We start from the raw sequence: 20,359 nt of genomic DNA on the forward strand, positions 1-20,359 counted from the left end.
TTTTTATACGAGGTATAAAACAAGAAAGACATTCCGAACCAGTGGTAGATGCTTTTGATGATTCAAAAGAACTTGTAAAAGTCTAATTGAATAAAAATATTTTGAATTTTGAAAAGTACGTGGTTTTACTGTTACCAATTTTAAACAAATAATTTAAAGCTTTAAAAAATAACTATAATCACGTAGGTATATTGATATTGATGACGTATCATTTCAGATTATCATTTTTTTATTTCATTCCTAAACCAACGTGTCACTAGTTTTGTATACCAACAATTTTACTGGAACAGAAATTCTGGTTTAAAAAATCTGCTGTTCAGACCAATGAGCGAAGCGAAAATTGTAGTAGTAAAGTAACTAGTTAGTATTTTTATTTTACTTTATTTTAAGGCATATATTTTGTACATTGTAAACTTTTTTATTGTTTAATAATAATTATTTTTTATTTCTTTTGGCACAAGTTGTGACACCTAATTAATAAGTTAGATATTTAATTATGTGTGTGTGTATGTATAGATTTAAGAATGTATTAATATTATAACTTTCTGGTGTCCTAATAAATAAATAAATAAATAAATAAATAAATAAATAAATTGTACGTCTATGGTTCAGACGATGTCGCAATATCATAGAATTCGAGTAAGTAGATGTATCTTTATTTCAATAGGTATACTTTCAACATAATTAAATCAAAACCTGTCTGGACGTAGAAATGTGGTATGTCGGTTGTAGACGTATAGCTACGCCGAGACAAGCTGTCAACTGCAAAGAATTTGGGTGTGGTGTCACGCCTGTGTTGGACACAATTGAATTGATCTCTTTAAGCATTTACACATTTGCCAACTTCCAATTCCAGCTTTGATCAGCAGCAGAGTCGGCTGTAGCCCATGTTGCGCCCGGGTGCAAACAATACCCTGGCGCCCTCTATTAGGCGCGTGATCTTGCCAGTTTCTTGCTGGTTCTTCTCGGTGGGAACGGCATTCCGAACCAGTGGTAGATTATTTTGACGATTCAAAAGCACTTGGAAAAGTTTAATTGAATAAAAATATTTTAAATTTTGTTTTTTTTTTTTGAATTTTGATCAAAATGGATGGATACTGTAGTGTTGTGATTACACTAATAAAACACTCTCTGGACACACAAAGGGATGTAAAGCACACGTAACGCTGGAACACGCACACTCTCTGTCATGGCCGACAATGACTCCCCAGCGCCCCCGGAGACTGCAACGCCCTCCCGCGCCAGCGCATACACTACATCCCTTCTTTATTTTTATTATATGAAATAATTTGAAATTACAGTAGGTTACAGTAGGCAAAATTAGACAAAACAATTATGGTTTTAAATTTAACAAAACAATTTTGGTTTTACTTCCTTTTAACAACATTCAATACAATTCCCAATTAACAATTTAACACAATTTACTTTTGTACAAAATCCAATCACACCTAATCAACCTAATCATAGTTAACTAACTGCTACTCTGGTTCACAACCGTCCATGAATCATTTACTTTCTTTAAATGGACTATATTTCGCCGATATTCTTTTCCTGTTTCATCATTCCTAATATTAACATCACCACCACTCACATCCGTAACTGTATGCGTAGTGGGATTGAAATTGGAGGTTAACTTATTATCTTTGATCAAATTTTTCACTAATACTTTTTCTCCTATTTCTAAGTTGCTATCTGTCGCTTTCCTTTTGAGATCTGCATACTCTTTCCCTTTTTCCTTCTTTTGCAGGTCCCTATCTCTTACCTCTTCATCTATTGCCTTATACTCCATATCTGGTGCTGCTGGAATCTTGTCTCTAAACTGTCTTTTATAAAATAACTCCGAGGGAGATTTGCCTGTAACAGAGTGAGGCGTACTGTTATACATCATTAAATAACTGAAAATGTCCTCTTTCCAATCCTTGTTTTCAGCTTGGCAAATTTTTAGACGTTTTAAAACGTCTCGATTTTGCCTCTCGACTTCCCCGTTCATTTGAGGCCAATACGGAACTGTATTATATAGGATGATTCCACATTCCTTACAATATTTCCGGAAAACCTCGCCAGTCATCTGAGTTCCATTATCACACGTCAAGGTTGCTGGATAACCTAATCTGGAGAATATTTCTTTTAACACCTTTATCGTATCAAGAGAAGTAATACTGCGCATTACTTTGATTTCTTTATATCTACTATAGTAATCAACAAGTATCAACAGGTAATCGTGACTAGGAAGCGGCCCCAAGAAGTCCATCGCTATGTCAACCCAAGGTTCAGCGGGAAGTGCTCGTCTCTTCATTGGATGTGGCGGAGTAGGATTTGATACAAGCGTACATCCTCGGCAAGCTTTTACTAATCGTTCAGCATCTTTGTCAATTCTAGGCCACCACACCTTTGTTCTGAGGCGAGCTTTCATTGCTACTATGCCTGGATGGCCTTCATGAGCTGCTTCCAGTACTCGTTGCCGCAGAAGATGAGGTATAACTATCCTAGTTCCCCGAAGAAGGATATCTCCACTAAAACAAAGTTCATTTTGTATAATTTTAAAATTGTTAATGGAATCGTGCCAGTCATTATTAAAAATACCCTCTTTGACTTTCAAAATTTCCTCGTCTCCAGCAGAACATCCTTCAATTTCGTTCAATGGAACCGCGATAGGTCTACTGTAACTTACGATTTGGTTAATGTAATTTTCAGGATCAAATGGTTCTGACGAGGAAATTTTGCCAAGTCTGGAAATTGTGTCAGCTATGTTGGATTTACCTGGACGGTAGATGACTTTGTACCTGTAAGCCTGTAACCGAAGTACCCACCGTTCTATTCTTGCGCATGGTTTAGAAGTTCGTCCAAAAATGGTTTCCAATGGTTTGTGATCGCTTATTAGTTCAAAGTCTTTGCCAAACAGGTATATCTTAAAGTGTTCTACTGCCCAAACGAGCGCCAAGGCTTCTTTTTCTGTTTGACAATATCTCTTTTCACAGTCAGTGAGAGCCTTGTGACCAAAAGCGATCACACGGGGACCATCTTTACCAATCTGAACCAACACTGCACCTAACCCTACAGGAGAGGCATCAGCGATAACCTGGGTTTTATCAGAAGGACTATAGTAGCCTAAAGTTTCAATATTGGATATGCTTTTCTTTAAAGCTTCAAATGCCTCATCCTGCTTAGGTGTCCAGAATTTCTGAACATTTGCTGACTTTCCAATGCCTAACCGTAACAGTTCGCGCAAAGGTTCAGTAAGGGTAGCTAAGTTGGGAATCCATTTACTTACAAAATTAACCAAGCCCAAAAAACTTTGAATTTCTTCAGTAGTCTTTGGTATTCTACTAGTTTTAATTGCTGTCAAATATTTTTCAAGTGGCCTAATTCCACTAGCTGAAAGTTCATGACCGAGAAATTCAATTGTTTGAGTTTTATAAATGCATTTGTTTTCATTTAGCAGAACGTTGTTTTCTTTCAAAACTTGTAACACCTTACTTAACCTTGCGTCATGTTCTTTTTCTGTGGCACCGTGTACAATTATGTCGTCTATAAAATTGAATGTCCCTTCACAGCCTAACAACATCTTTTCTAAAATTTTTTGGAACATCTCTGGCGCACAAGAAATTCCGCACATTAGTCTCTTATATCTATATAGTCCTTTGCTAGTACTAAATGTAGTAATGTACCTACAATCTTCATGAATTTCGAGTTGATGAAAGGCATTTTTTATGTCAAGTTTAGAAAAGTATTTCGCTTGACGAAAGTTAGGTAGCAATTCCTTCATTGTTGGAAGGGGGTGATTTTCTCTTATAATTGCTTCGTTAGCTCTTCTCATATCTAAGCAAATACGTACCTCTTCTTGTCCTTCTTTAAGAACGGGAACCATGGGTGATACCCACGGTGAGGGTTCATTTACTTCCTCAATGATATCCGCATCTTTAAGTTCCTTTAATTTTTTGGTAACCTTTTCTTCTAAAGGAATGGGGACTCTTCGATATGGCTGGATAACTGGTTTAACTGTTTGGTCTATTGGGATTTGGACCGTTACTCCTTTGAACTTTGGAAACACTTTATCTGATGGTTTCTCATTACTTATTGAGTTAATTTGAAGCCCAATTTTTAGCACGCCTAACTGAATTGCTGTCTCCTTGCCTAATAAATCACGTGTGCCGTTTCTGATAACATAGATGGTACCTTTTATACACTTATTAGCAATGACTGAAATGTTCGCGTCAAAGGAGCCCATTATATCCAAAGGTTCTTTACTGCCGTAAGAAACAAGTGTCTTATTAGGTTTGCGTATTTGATTAGAAATTTTCACTCTATTGTCTTTTAGAAGCTGCCATGTTTTATCAGTAATTACGTTGCATTTACTTCCCGAATCGATCAAAATGTCAATGGTAACTCCCCCAATACTGCACTTTATAGTTTCGTCATCATCCAGGTGGAAAATATAATCTATTCGGGACTCATCTGTCTTTTCCTTTCGTACTTCACCGGTCTCATCCTTTTTATCTCCGTTTTCACCCAGATTGAAAATGTAGTCAATTTCAGATCTAAAGGCACCTTTTTTTGTTTCTATTTTTGGTTTTTTATTTACGGTTTCCGTCCTGTTGCCCGAAAACTGTCTTTTCTGTCGAGTTCTACAATTTTCCCGGAAATGACCAATGAAGCCACACTTCAAACATCGTTTGTCTTTTGCTGGGCATTTTATGTCTTCGGATGAGTGGGAGGGGCTTCCACATCTACTACATTTAGTGTTCGAGAATTGTCTTGGGAACGGTTTGTTATATTTTTTCTTGTTATCGATTTTATTTATTTCTGCTTTGTTGAAATTGTTCGTATCATTTGTCTTTACCATTTTAAATTTATCCAATTGTCTGGCTACAACTTCTAATGCATTTGCTTTACTGATGATTTCGTCTAAAGTAATTGTATCTCCACCTTCTAAAATTTTTTTCCTCAATTCGACTTGTCTGCACTTTTCAGTGATTTGGTCAATAATATGCTGCTCTTTGTCATGGAATTGACATTTTTCGGCTTGAGTTCTTAACCTTAATAAAAATCGTTCGAATTGTTCTTCTTCTTCCTGTTTCATGAGTCTAAAGAGATACCTTTCGTAAATCCGACTTTGTTTTGGAGCAAAGTGACTGTCCAATTTCTTTAGAGCTACTTCATAAACATCGACACCTTCTTCTTCAACGTGAGCGCCGGGTATGTTATAATAAACTTCCTGGAGTGCTATACCCCCCACATGGAGTAGAGTAGCCCGTTTTTTTACAGGTGTCTCGATGTTGGCAGCCAGTAAGTAAATTTCGAATGCTCTTTTCCATTTTTCCCAGCGAGTGCCGATAGATGTTGGATCGCCTTCGCAATCAAAATGTTGCAAGTTAGGAAGTGTAGATGATGCATGAGTCATTTTGGGGCAGCCTGCAACAAAATGTTGACTCTTATTTTTGCGTGGCTCTTTTTTTTTTTAGTATTACACTGCGTAGCCCTCTCATACAGTTGGACCTAATTATATAAACATATTTTTAATAATATGAGTAGGTAGGAATTGGCTTATCTGGATCAGGGATCATTCGAATATACCCAGGGTATATTCGAATGATCCCTAATCCAGACAAGCCAATTCCTGCATTTTAAATACTGAAAATGGGTATATTTGAATGCTTGAATACTGAATGATTACTATAATTAAATACTGAGTATTAAGTATATTCTTATGCTAGAATATATGAATACTAAAATGGTAATATTCGAATATTTGAATACTAAATGACTACTATATTTGAATAGATAGATATAGATAAAAACTACTTCATTCGTATATTGAGTAATACCTGTATTTAAATATGTACTGCGTTACGAATGAATACCTACTATATTAGAATACTCAGTATTAAAATTTACTTATTAAGTAAGCTGTGATAGCCTAGTGGTTAGAACGTCCGCCTACTAATCGGAGGTCGGGGGTTCGATCCCGGGCACGCACCACTAACTTTTCAGTTATGTGCGTTTTAAGCAATTAAATATCACTTGCTTTAACGGTGAAGGAAAACATCGTGAGGAAACCTGCATGCCTGAGAGTTCTCCATGTTCTCAAAGGTGTGTGAAGTCTGCCAATCCGCATTGGGCCAGCGTGGCAGACTATGGCCTAAACCCTTCTCATTCTGAGAGGAGACCCGTACTCAGTAGTGGGGCGGAATGGGTTGATCATGAAAATTTACTTACCTACTGAGTGTTAATTAATATGAATAGCGAATAAGTTCGTGAATATCATCTATTAAATCAACTTTCTGCTTTTCAATTCTTAATATCCGTGCCAATAGTTTCTGACCTTGATAACGAAGTTTGAAATACCTATCTGAATTGCTTTTATTCTGGGGAATTAAAATAACATCGTACTGGTCGTAGCCAATAATTTTAACTAAGTGAAGACCACATAATCTTTTTTCAGTAATAATGATTTCTACATGATCTCCAATATTCAGAGACATTGTGCAGATTTTTAGAGAATACTAAATTATTATCATTATTAAATGTGTATATGATCGGACCGCATTTAAAAACTGATCTAAGAATAGCATAGCTCTTATTAATATAGAAATCTTTGATAGAAATTTTAGAAACTTAGTATACTTTTTTTTAATGTACAATAAAATCCAAATTGAATTTCAGTCATTTATTTGCATGAACAATTTAGTGTTTACCGTTTACATGGTTTTATTCTTAGATTAGGTACATAGAGGTTTTATTAATATAATATAATACAATAATTAATACTAAAACAAAATTATACATCAGTAGAACCGTCAAGGTTGGACATATTTCGTTGAATTTTTGCAATGAGGTTGTGAGCACCATTATAAATTTCATCAAAAAGTAAATTTTCACTGTCGACGACATATTGTACACAAACGTTTGCATCACATTCACACAACATTGTATTTCGTAGTTTTTCTGCATCAAATATTTCAAGTCTGATTATCTTGGCTCCATTTCTCGGGACTTTTATATATGAATACATCACACTGGTTTTTTTCTTTTTAGGAGTGGTCTGTAGGACGAGGTCTGATCCGTTATTGTTTTCCCTTTGATAGTAATTACTGACCCGTTGAGCGAGGCTCGCATTCGGTGGAAAGTTGAAAAGATCATTTGAATCCTGAAATAAAGAATAGATAGGTATGAGTGATAATGTACTCGTATTAATCAAACTAATAATATCTAAAGAATTTTTATATGTATAATTAAAAAAAATTGTACTTACCGACATATTGTTCGCTGCGCTTTTACTCTTCAGTTCAGATGCCTAATGCAATCTGATTTATTTGTCAAGTTTTTACGAAATTTATATATTTTTTGAAATTGTTATTAAAGTTCAAAATCATAGGTTTTATTAATCAATGATGGTTTTCTTAAATGGGCATGGAATGTGAAATAGGAATCCTCCAGACATGAAGACGCGGCGGCTGGCTCGTATAGCTAATGTGCTTTGTAAGCAATATTATAAGTCTAACATTAAGGCTCTCGCACACTATCCCTGACATCATAATATACATATTCTGTTCATTTGCTCCCTCATAACTTATAAACGATACTTTTTTTCAAATAAATGAGTGTTTGAAAATTCTATGTTAATAGTAAAGTGTGACCAAGTAAGAAGGCGCCATAGACAATCATGCTGCTTTATAATGAATTACAATTTTGCAGATAACGATCTCGAGAATCTCAATTCATTTATTTGTATCAACAATCATCTTAATCTACACTACTATTATAAAGAGGAAAGATTTGTATTTTTGTATGTATGTTTGTAATGAATAAACTCAAAACTACTGTACTGTGCTATTTCAAAATTTCTTTCATCATTGGAAAGCTACATTCAACCTGAGTAACATAGGCTATATTTATAGGCTATATAAATACACAATATAATAGCGGTACGCCACGGGCAAAGCCGGAGCGTACCGCAAGTTATTATTAAAGCGAGTGATAGTGTGAAGGAACCTTTTGGTGAAGGAAGGGATTTTTCATGACAAATCATTTTCGCATTATTTAAGCATTTGAGGGGGATATTAGTGCATCATTGTGTTATCCTGAAGCAAGGAACCTGGTGCCTTCTGGTAGATTATCCAAAGTGCAAATCTTCTCAATCAATCAAAGATAATGTAAGTACTTTTATATTTATTCATACATACATAGGTGAGAATACTTCCAGCATTAAATTAAACTTTTTCTTTGATTATTATAATAGGTTATTTATATGCTAATTGTTAGCTTGTTGGGGTACGGTCCTGGGTTCGATTCCCTGCCCGACTCAAAAATTACTGTTATGAAATAGATGAATACTAGATTGAAAATACTTCCAGTATTTAATTAATCTTTCTCTTTGATTAAATATAATATTATTATGTTACAATTTATGTGCTAATGGTTAGCTTATCGGACTATAGTTATAGGTATAGTCCTGGGTTCGAATCCCTGGTCGGATCAAAATATTATATTGTTATGAGATATTTTTATCGAGATATTCTCAGTGCCTACCTGGCATTAGAAAACGGAAGTTTTTACCACCATTCATCAGAGTGCGCGTTAAGCCATCTGTCTCAGTTATTATCACTAATAACTTGCGAATATAGTTATTACCGAATTATTAGGTCGATTCAATTTAATATATTTATAATACTGCACAACGAACTGCATTTTATAAACATATTAGATGACGCCCGCGACTTCGTCTGCGTGTATCATGTCCCCACATACACACATACACTTATAATATTAGTATGATGCCTATTGTGCTACAAATACGTGTAGATAATACAATAATAAAGAATAGTCTCCAATCAATGATGTGTGGTTTATATTAATTCCTCGACACAATTTAATACTTACTTGCTGATTCTAATCAATCTAATTTATTATTATTTTTTATTACAGGTCAAGACAGAATGCTGATGTATTATTCCCGTCTGACGATGAAATAATAGAAGTTCATCAGCCTGACTTAGAAAAAAAGTCAAGAAAGCGTAAGCAAGATGTTGAAACCGGAGAACCTAGTACATCGCGCGCAAGTCCTGCTCCAGCGCGCTCATCGGCGAAGAAATCTGCGAAGCCGACCTTCAAGCCAATTCCACCGCCAGCCAAAAAACCGACTGCGTACGACCTGTTTGGAACTGACAGCGAGGACGAGAAAGAGGACTGTGCCATATCAGCTGCCTCGGGTAAAAAAGTTCCACCATTAGTATCGTGTGTTACAAGGAGATTAGCTAATGGTCACTCACGTCAATTATTCGAAAATAAGACCGGGACACACTTTATTGATTTGAAGATATATAGGTGTGATGAAATTGAAGACGTCCAACCGGTTAACAGGTGGCGCCATTCTATAATATCTATAAAGAATAGATCCAACGAAGACACAGAAGCATGGCGTCATTTAACCAATTTCATAATAAGCACTAGAAAAGAGTACAGAAAGTGCTCACCTACTTTTATAAGTAATTACTATTAAAGAAATAATATAAATAATGACTATCACTACATAATTTTATAATCCATTTAAATAACTATTAAACTTATTATTACTTTACCTACCTATTATTATTATTATTGTTAATGTATTGAATATATTAAATGAATAAACTAGTGTTTTCTTTTTTTACAGTCATACCTGCAACAAAAATAAGTAATATTCATTTAGTGAGATGTGAAAATTGTCAAGTTGATATACCTGAAAATAAAACTCAATATCACTTAAGAACAAATTTACATAAGTCTAAGTGTTTATTGAATACCAAATACGATAACATTGAAATAATTTCTACAGCTTTCAAAAATAGAATAATAACTTATAAATTAAGTCCTTTTGAAGAGTACCTCACACCTGAGGCATTCTTGATAGATAATGAGAAATACGTTTTTAAAATTATTAATAATGCTTTGAAAACCTTTCAAACTGTTAAATTAAACTTCGAGCTTTTTGTTTTCTTTTATCTCCCTAAAACAGGAGAAAAGCAGTTGAAGTCATTTAACACGAAATATAATATCATAAGTAAAGGTACTGATATTCATGAATTATATTTAAATACAATTCACACATTTGAAAGAAAATTATCAGAGTTTCAACACCGTGAATCTGGATGGACTTGTGAATCAATTAGTCATCTAGAAATAAACATAAATAAGTATAGTCCTTTCAGTGGTGGCTCTTACTTAGCTTTACCGAATGTGGTTAAAAATACCAAAAGTTGTATAAATATACGAAACTATGACAATCGCTGTTTTTTGTGGTCTATTGTTGCCGCATTATTTCCACAAAAGCATAATGTTTGCAGAACTAGTTCATATCCACATTATTCAAAAGTACTAAATATAGATGGTATGTCATTTCCACCGTCATATAAAGACATTAAAATATTTGAAAAATTAAACGAACTGAGTATTAATGTTTATGGATTAGATGATAAGCATAATGTAACTGGTCCTTTGTATATAACCGCTTCAAGAAAAAGTAAGCACATAAATTTGCTTTATATTCAGAATAATGGTAAAGGTCATTACTGTCTAATAAAAAATCTTTTGAAGTTGGTTAAACGACAAGTAACTGATCACACAAGTAATATGTATTTGTGCGAGTTATGTTTGCAGATTTTTGCAAGTAAAATAAAATTTACTTCTCACAATTGTAATGAAATATTGATTGAATTGCCAAAGAAAAACAGTTATTTACAATTCAAAAACTATGAAAGACAACAAAAAATTAATTTTATTATCTATGCCGACTTTGAAAGTATTCTAAAGAAGTGTAATGAAAAAAAGTCTGAAAATACTCGATTATATGAAATTCACCAACCGTCTTGTTTTGGTTACTATATTTGCTGTTCTCATGATCCTAAATTAAATAAATATGTTACATACAAAGGGTCAGATTGTGTTCAAGTATTTGTAAAATATTTAATAGATGATGTTCAAGAAATTTACCGCATATTATCTAGAAAATTGCCCATGAAACCGTTAACAGTAGAACAAGAAAACAGCTTTGAAAATGCAACAAAATGTCATATCTGTAATCATTTACTTCTTGATGATAAGGTTCGTGATCATGATCACATAACTTCAGAATATCGTGGCGCTGCACATTCTTATTGTAATCTAATAAACAGAGTGTGTTCATTCGTGCCTGTGGTTTTTCATAACTTGGCGGGCTATGATTGTCATCTTTTTATTACAGAATTAGCAAAATATGAAGGATATTTTAAAATAATACCAAAAACAAAAGAAAAATATATTACTATTACAAAAGTATTAAAAAATAAATATAGTTCACTTCCCATTCAAATAAAATTTATAGATTCTTTTCAATTCCTCAATTCAAGTCTAGATGTATTATCTAAAAATTTGAATGAAAAGGATTTTATTAATTTATCTAGAGAATTTCATAACGAAGACCAATTAAAGTTGTTATTTCAAAAAGGTGTTTACCCTTACGAGTACATTGATTCTATTGCAAAATATAAAGAAAATACTCTTCCTTCAAAAGATTGTTTCTACAATAGTTTGAAAGGCGAACATATAAACGATAAGGAATACAAACATGCTCAAAACGTATGGAATATATTTCATATTCAATCCATGAGTGAATATACAGATTTATATCTTAAAACAGATGTATTACTTCTTTGTGACATATTTGAGAATTTTAGAAATACTTGTTTACGACATTATAAGCTTGATCCAGCTTATTATGTCACGGCTTCAAGTTTAACCTGGGATGCGATGTTACTTTATACAGGTATCCGGTTAGAATTAATAAGTGATCTGGAAATATATGAATTTTTAGAAAAAGGAATACGTGGAGGATTAGCCCAGTGTTCTCTTCGTAACGCTGTAGCTAATAATAAATATATACCAGATTTTGACGAATCTCAACCATCAACATACTTGATATATCTCGACTGCAATAACTTGTATGGTTATGCAATGACTAAAAAGATTCCTATATCTGACTTCCGGCTATTATCCACAGGAGAAATTGATAAATTAGATATTGAAAACATATCAAATGAATCAGATTTTGGATACATTTTAGAAGTTGATTTAGCTTATCCCGAACATTTACATGACATGCACAGTGATTTACCTTTTGCAGTAGAAAAATTCACACCTCCTGGAGGTAAAAATCCAAAGTTAATAGCGAATTTGTATGATAAATTCAAATATGTGATACATTACGTTCATTTAAAAGAATGCTTGAAAAATGGGTTAATTTTACGAAAAATTCATCGTGTTCTATGTTTTAGGCAACAAAACTTCCTACAAAATTACATCAACTTAAATACTCGATTACGTCAAGCATCATCATCTGATTTTGAGAAAGACTTTTTCAAGCTATTAAATAATGCTATGTTTGGAAAAACTATTGAAAATAAGAGAAAACAGGTAAATATTAAATTAGTAACAACGTGGAATGATTACAACAATAAAACAAACAAACAGCTTAGTGCCAAAAAGTTGGTTGCAAAACCTAACTTGAGAAATATTACAGTATTCTCTGAAAACTTAGTTGCGATTCATCTGAGTCCAGAAAAGATAATACTTGACAGACCTATATATATTGGATTCACAGTGCTAGAATATGCAAAACAACATTTATATAAATTTCATTATGATTTCATTAAAAATAAATATAAAAATAAAGTAAGATTGTGTTACACAGACACGGATAGTCTTCTGTATTATGTAAAAACTAATGATTTTTATGAAGACATGAAAGATGAAATAAATAATTTTGACACAAGTAACTTTGAATTGAACAACTGTTATAATATACCTAGAATTAATGCGAAAATTCCAGGTTTGTTCAAAGATGAACTTGGAGGTGAAATAATTACCGAGTTCACTGGATTGAGAGCCAAGCTGTATTGTATAAACAGCAAAAAGGGTCAAATTAAAAAGGCAAAAGGTGTATCTAAATCGGTAACAAAACGATTGCAATTAAATCATTACAATAGCACTTTAAATAGTGATGTAAATTTCAAAAGTAAAATGAACCTGATTAAATCGATCAAACATATATTATATACTCAAGAAGTTAATAAAATAGTTTTGAACAAAAATGATGACAAAAGGCAAATACTTCCAAACAATATCGAAACCTTACCTTGGGGTCATCGTAGTACAATATTTTAATATCATTATAAAATAAATAATGTGGGATAAGTTGAAGCAATTTATTACTGTATTGATGATTATTATTTAATTTTAGAATACACTACTATGAGACTATTATTATATTATTACTGTAAATGTTTAAGTGAAATCTGTATTTTTCTTATATTTTCTTATTATTATTATTATATTGTATCAATAAATGAGTAAGAGTACGTTTAATATTTTTTTTATTTTCTTAAAATTCCTTTTTCCTATTTAACACATTTAAGTATACAAAAATATCCCAAATAATATTTTATCAGTTCACCTATAAAAAGCCATGCGTAGAAAATATAAATCAAACGTAACAATGAAACTGATTAAACAAGATCTTTCACTGGAAGTAAATACTATAGATAATATATTGGAAAATAAATTATATATAAAACATAGTCCACTATTACCTAATTCAATTCGTTGTATAATTTGTGGACCATCTAACTGTGGAAAAACAAATGTTGTGCTTAGTTTATTATTACATCCTAATGGACTCAAGTTTCAAAATATATATCTCTATTCTAAAACAGCATTTCAACCAAAATATAAATTTTTAAGTGTTGTTCTTAAAAGTGTTCCCGAAGTCAACTTTTATATTTTTGATGACAATAATATCATTCATCCTAGTGAAGCTTTATCAAACTCAGTAATTATATTCGATGACGTTGCCTGCGAAGATCAAACTAACATACGTAACTACTTTGCGATGGGAAGACATAGACAGTTAGATTGTTTCTACTTAACACAAACGTACTCCAAGATTCCAAAACAATTAATACGGGACAACGCTAATTTTCTGATTTTATTTAAACAAGATAATGTTAATCTTAAGCGTATATTTGAAGAGCATATTAATTCAGATATGTCTTGGCTTAAATTTAAAGATCTTTGTACGATGGTGTGGAGGAAACCATATGACTTTTTAGTTATTAATAAAGATTGCTCTATAAACAAGGGAAGATACAGAAAAGCTTTTGATACTTTTATTAAATTTGATTAAAATTTGATAAGACCTTGTTTTCAAATATAGTATTGCTTCTTGATTATTACGAAAACTATGAAATTATTTACAAAAATATAACTGTGAAAGCGATAAAAATAAATCATTAATGAATATTACTTTATAGGTATCACACGTAGATTTTGTAACATGGATCAGAATATTAAGCAACAATTAGTGCATTCTGTTAAATCTATAAAAAATAAATTAAAACATATACGTGATGTAGAGGATCAGACTGATTTGGCACTTAATAGACTACTTAAACCTATGACAGAGCCACTTAAGAGGGCTCTCTCCGTCACTCGTTTCATACCATTTCATACAATCGTAGTTCCGATTTCATTTGAATATTAAGCAACCAAAGTCCATGAAATTTTGCAGACATATTCTAGAAACTAATATCTATGTCTGTGGTTTTCCAGATTTCTGTTAAAATATTCGGTTTCAAAGTTACGCGGTCTTAAAATTTTCATACAAATCTTTGAGCCCCTGTAATTTTAAAACTACATATTTTTAGAAAAATCTAAAACACCACAGACACAGATATTAGTTTCTAGAATATGTCTGCAAAATTTCATGGACTTTAGTTGCTTAATATTCAAATGAAATTGGAACTACGATTGTATGAAATGATATGAAACGAGTGACGGAGAGAGCCCTGTTAAGGTTTTAGTTGACAATTCTAAATTTGTGAATGAAAATAAAAAGTTATTCAAACAAAAAAAGGAGACTTTGTGCCCGGAACACTTATATACTCCAATAAAAACTAAAGATATTGATAGTAAGAAATATGATTCAGTAGATAAAGATACAGATGATGGTGATAATGATGATGATAAAATTGATGAATCAAATCAAGCAGATTTAGATAAATCATTACAGAAGGATGATATTATTGATATTTATGATAGCATGGAAATACCATTTGGAATACGAAAGGAACAAGATAAAAATATAATGATTGGAGATTCAGTGGTACGGTTTTCCAAAATTGAGGATGCGAGTGGGAATAAAACTATTATGATCAACATTGGCGGACGATCTTATGAATTAACTCCTGGCCTAAAAGAGCTTTTGTTACGTAAAAAACCTAATTTATCAATTGTCTTGGAAACAGATAAAATAGTGTATAAAGATATTTTACATCATACAAATGTGCATAAGAGAGATTATAACGCCCATGGACAAATTAAAGGCGATAAAGGTATAAAATATCGACAAATAATAAAGCCATTACTCTTTGATTCAAAAAGTAACTCAAAGCAAGGTGGTAGATTGCCAACATTAAAAAAATATAAGTCTAACATAGATTTAGTTTATTGGGATAATCCAAATGAATTAGTTGACAGATTAAAATTATTAATCGCGTCAAAAAGTGCTGGCAATACTAATCACGACAATGAAATTATATCAATAATTGAAGAGTTGAAAGAAGCAGATATCATCAAAGAATAAAAACGATTGTACCATGAACATTCATTTAGTGTTCAATTAATTTCCAAAGATGAACGTTGATATTTTCGGACACTTTTTGAATAAAAAACCAAAAGTTGATGATACAGTGTTCATAAATAAATGCCCACTTAAAATATTAAGTGATGGTAATTTAGATGCTGACAATAAAATAATAAAAAATTTACATATGCCTGTTGATTTCAATGATTGTGTGACGAAAGAATATGTTGACTGTAGTATTACAGACTGCACCAAAAAAATAACAACTGTGAATGATTTAGTTACAAGTTTAGTCACTAGAATAACTCTATTGGAAAAATATATTGAAAACAATAAACCATCTAAAAATGAGCAAAGTAGACGTGATAAACGAAATTCATAAATGTGCTAGAGTAAACTTTCCACGGAGGTCAGTGGAAATGAGAGATATAGATGACCTGTGGCAAGCCGATTTGATAGATATGCAGATTTTTTCCAAGGAAAATTCAGGTTATAGATACATTTTGGCAGTTATTGATACTTTTTCAAAATATGCTTGGGCTATTCCACTAAAATCCAAAACAAAAGAAAATGTATGCCTAGCTTTTAAAACATTATTAAAAAAAGGACGTAAGCCTAAAAACTTGCAAACTGATTTTGGGACTGAATTTTACAACGATAATTTTAAAAATATGACTAGAACATATAGTATAAATCACTATTCAACTTACACCACAAAAAAGGCATCGATCGTTGAAAGATTGATAAGAACATTAAAATCAAAACTGTATAAAGAGTTTAGCCTAAACGGAAAATACAAGTGGACTGATGGAACCTTAGATAGAATAATTTACAATTATAATAATTCACGTCATCGTACTATTAATCTAAAGCCAAGTGAAGTCAACGTAGGTAATAGAAGAATGATTTTAGAAAGATATCATCATCAAAAACATCAGTGTAGAGCTGTAAATAAATTCAAAAGTTTGAAAGTAGGAGATTTTGTGCGTATAAGTAAGCATAAAAGTGTATTTGAAAAGGGATACACACCTAATTGGTCGACGGAAATATTCAAAATTTGTAAAGTAAATGAAACAAATCCGATTACATATTTAATCGAAGATTCAAGAGGTCAACCTATTTTAGGTGCATTTTATATTCAAGAATTACAGAAAACCAAACATCCAAACTTATACCTTGTTGAAAAAGTATTAAAAAAGAGGGGAAACAAAGTATTCGTAAAATGGCTAGGATTACCTTCCCTTGAAAATAGTTGGATTGATAAGACGAATGTCGTTTTGTGAGTTTAATTCTATTTAAATAGTTATTTTATGAGATTTAATCAGTGTATTGACGAGCATGAGCAAGAGCAGTATATTGAATTGGTTAATTAATCATTTGCCTATTGAACTTCATCTACCTGGATATAACTACTGTGGACCAGGTACAAAGTCTTATGAAAAGAAAGCTATTAACAAGTTGGACGAATATTGTAAAGAACACGACATAGCTTATCAGCAATCATCTGATTTAAGTGATCGTCATAAAGCTGATATGAAGCTGACGAAAATGGCGCGGAACCGTATAACAGCATCAGAGGCCAGTTTAGGAGAAAAGATAGCGGCTCATATAGTCAATAAAGCAATGTTGGCTAAAGTTAAATGCGGTGCCGGTTTGAGAATCAAAAATAAAGTAAGCAGCTTAAGTTCAAGTGGTGAAATAAAGAAACAGTTGAAACATATTATATCGCATGCGAAAAATCATCTTAAAAAATGTAAACCTAAGGGTAAAAGTATGGCGATTAAGTTGGCGATGACAGCTGCTAAGGAACTAGCAACAAATACAAAAGTTAAAATCCCCCGTATCATTCCTATCCCAAAAACGGGAGGTTTTCTACCATTGATACCTATTTTCGCCGGGTTATCTGCAATTGGTAGTTTAGCTGGTGGAGCTTCTGGAATAGCTAAAGCAATAAATGATTACAAAGCAGCCGAAAAACGTCTGGATGAATTAAAAAGACATAATGAAAAAATGGAATCATTATCTATTGGAAATGGATTAAGTATTAAGCCTTTCAAGAAAGGTCTTGGAATTTGCATTTCTAACAAAAAAAACTAAATAACCGGCTACCTAATAGAGCTCTCACTAATATAGATATTATGAATTATTCTAAAAATATTCCTTATTTTCGTGGAGTGTTCATGAGAGATGAATTACCTATACATCCCTTTAAGAAAGAATGTGGAATTGTTAATTTAGATAGTTCAAAAAATCCTGGCAGTCATTGGGTAGCCTACGCAAAATACAATAATCATATCGAGTACTTCGACAGTTATGGTAATTTAAAACCACCAAAAGAATTAATAAAATATTTTGGATCTGAAATGTATTATAATTATGATAACATTCAGCGAAATCATCCGTATAATTGTGGACATTTGTGTTTAAAATTTTTGCATAAATTTTGGAATAGCAAGAAAATAATAAATAGCTCATAGATACTAAGATCCTTTAGTTTGTAATCATGTCTATTGCAATAACCATCTCGGGTCAAAAATCATCTCTTGAATCATATTTTCAACCACCTCTGAATATAGATGACAATTATGAGTGTGGTTTAGTTTACTTTTCTGTTCTTAATTCAATTCCAAACATTAACGAGAAGAATAATGTATTTGCTTACGGAAATGGTAAAAAACTAAAAATACCTTGCGGTACTTATGATCTCTATGATATAGCTGACTACATACGAAGTAAAGTCGTAGATTGTGATATTATGATCAAACCAAATAACAATACTTTAAAATGTCTAATAAATTGTTCGAATACGTTAAATTTTGATGTAGATAACAGTATAGGTTCTATATTAGGTTATCGAAAGGTTAAATTACAAGCAAATAAATGGCATGAATCGGAGAACCCAGTTAACATTCTTCCTTTGTCCACGATAAGAGTCGAATGTGATCTTATAAAAGGATCGTATATTAACGGATATCCATCTCATATTCTGTACGAATTTGTGCCAAACGTTCCGCCTGGTTATAGATTCATAGAAGTACCGAAAACTATTATTTACTTTCCTGTAAATAAAAATATCATATCATCGATAAATATAAAAATACTTAACGAGCAAGGTCAGTACATTGATTTCAGAGAAGAGTGTTTACACCTGCGCCTCCATTTAAGAAAACAGGATGATTGTGTTCAATAAAAATCCAAATACTGTAATAAAACGCATTAGAACTTCTCGAATTGCGCAAGACCGCAGACGTATCAAATCTTATAAAACACTTACAAAAATTAATAAAGAGTTTCTTCGCTCATTAGGATTTAAATTGCGATGAATATACTTCAGATCACTGACTTACCGCAACATGATAATTCTATTGAAAGCTATGAAATTCATACATATAGCCCTTATAATAATAGTTTTAAAGAAAACGATGAGATTCGGATTCCTATACACCAACAAGATATCTACGTATTACCATCCGCTAGTTTTATCTACATTGAAGGAAAAGCAACGATCATTGGTAAAGATCATAAACCTGTTAGTACGCCCGTTGAGTTCACTAACAATGCAATGATGTTTTTGTTTCAAGACATCAGATATGAAATGAATGGTGTTGAAATAGATCGTATTAAGAATCCTGGAATAACGACAACAATAAAATCATTTATATCTATGAATGCTGGTCAAAGTAAAGTTGCAGCTGTATGGGGTTGGAACATAAATGGATTTAAAAGTAATGACGGCTCTTTCAGTGTAATAATTCCGTTGAATAAAATAATGGGATTTGCTGAAGACTATAATAAAATAATTATGAATTGCAAACATGAACTTGTTTTAAACCGGAGCAATTCTAATCTAAACAGTGTAAAATTAGATGATGCCTACAACATACAAATAGAAATAGAGAGAATACAATGGCGTGTTCCGCATGTGAAAGTATCAGATCGTGAAAGGCTAACATTGCTGAAATTATTAGAAAAAGACAAACCTATTCAGTTAGCTTTCAGAAATTGGGATTTATATGAATATGCATTTTTACCTAGGACTACAAAACATTCTTGGTCAGTCAAAACGGCTTCACAGTTGGAAAAGCCTCGGTATGTTATATTAGGGCTACAAACAAATAAAAAAAACAAAAAATCTGTAGATGGTTCTCTTTTTGATCATTGTAAAGTAACTAATGTAACATTATTTCTGAATTCACAATATTATCCATACGAATCTCTAAATCTCAAATTTGACGAAAATAAATATAGTATATTATATGAAATGTACACAAAGTTTCGCCAGTCTTACTACAGTGCTCCTGTGGACCCGTTACTTGATTTGTTTAATTTTAAAGACAAAGCACCACTCTTTATTATTGATTGTTCAAGACAAAACGAAAACTTGAAATCTGGACCAGTGGATGTCCGATTAGAAATAGAATGTTCACAAGATATCCCTGAAAATACAACAGCTTACTGTCTGATTATAAACGATCGGCTAATAGAATATAAGCCGCTGAGTAACATAGTTCGAAAATTATCATGACTTCTATAATAGTAGATATCCAAGGCTTCAAAACTGATGAAAATGAGTTCATTTTAAAAGAAATTGCTATTAATTCTAATAACCGCATACAAACTTTTCTGATCAAGCCGCCATGTCCATTTTATGAATTGTCGAAAACTGAAAGAAAACATGTTTCTTGGATTGAAAGAAATAGAGGAATC

At 32.2% G+C, this 20,359-nt stretch overlaps 3 protein-coding genes across 4 annotated transcripts in view; all 3 read right to left on the bottom strand.

Moving 5' to 3' along the window:
* The window catches only part of LOC123864634 (filamentous growth regulator 23-like), a 92,891-nt gene that overhangs the window by 35,599 nt on the left and 36,933 nt on the right, over window positions 1–20,359 (bottom strand). The window lies entirely within an intron of this gene.
* On the bottom strand, window positions 1,134–4,902 carry LOC123864657 (uncharacterized protein K02A2.6-like). 2 transcript variants are annotated; one of them, XM_045905268.1, is made up of 2 exons: window positions 3,836–4,902; window positions 1,134–1,854 (listed from the first exon to the last, which is right to left on the bottom strand). In XM_045905268.1, exons 1-2 carry the CDS (start codon window positions 4,841–4,843, stop codon window positions 1,771–1,773), a joined length of 1,092 nt encoding a protein of 363 aa, XP_045761224.1. In that variant the 5' UTR covers window positions 4,844–4,902; the 3' UTR covers window positions 1,134–1,770. The 2 variants fall into 2 exon arrangements, with proteins under 2 accessions (XP_045761224.1, XP_045761223.1); XM_045905267.1 differs by having other exon boundaries at window positions 1,134–2,513.
* LOC123864684 lies at window positions 6,630–8,426 on the bottom strand. The gene is made up of 2 exons (XM_045905308.1): window positions 7,253–8,426; window positions 6,630–7,147 (listed from the first exon to the last, which is right to left on the bottom strand). The coding sequence occupies exons 1-2, from the start codon at window positions 7,256–7,258 to the stop codon at window positions 6,779–6,781; spliced, it is 375 nt and encodes a 124-aa protein (XP_045761264.1). The 5' UTR covers window positions 7,259–8,426; the 3' UTR covers window positions 6,630–6,778.

This window comes from Maniola jurtina, chromosome 4 (genome assembly GCF_905333055.1).
Source record: "Maniola jurtina chromosome 4, ilManJurt1.1, whole genome shotgun sequence".
Taxonomy (NCBI): Eukaryota; Metazoa; Arthropoda; class Insecta; order Lepidoptera; family Nymphalidae; genus Maniola; species Maniola jurtina.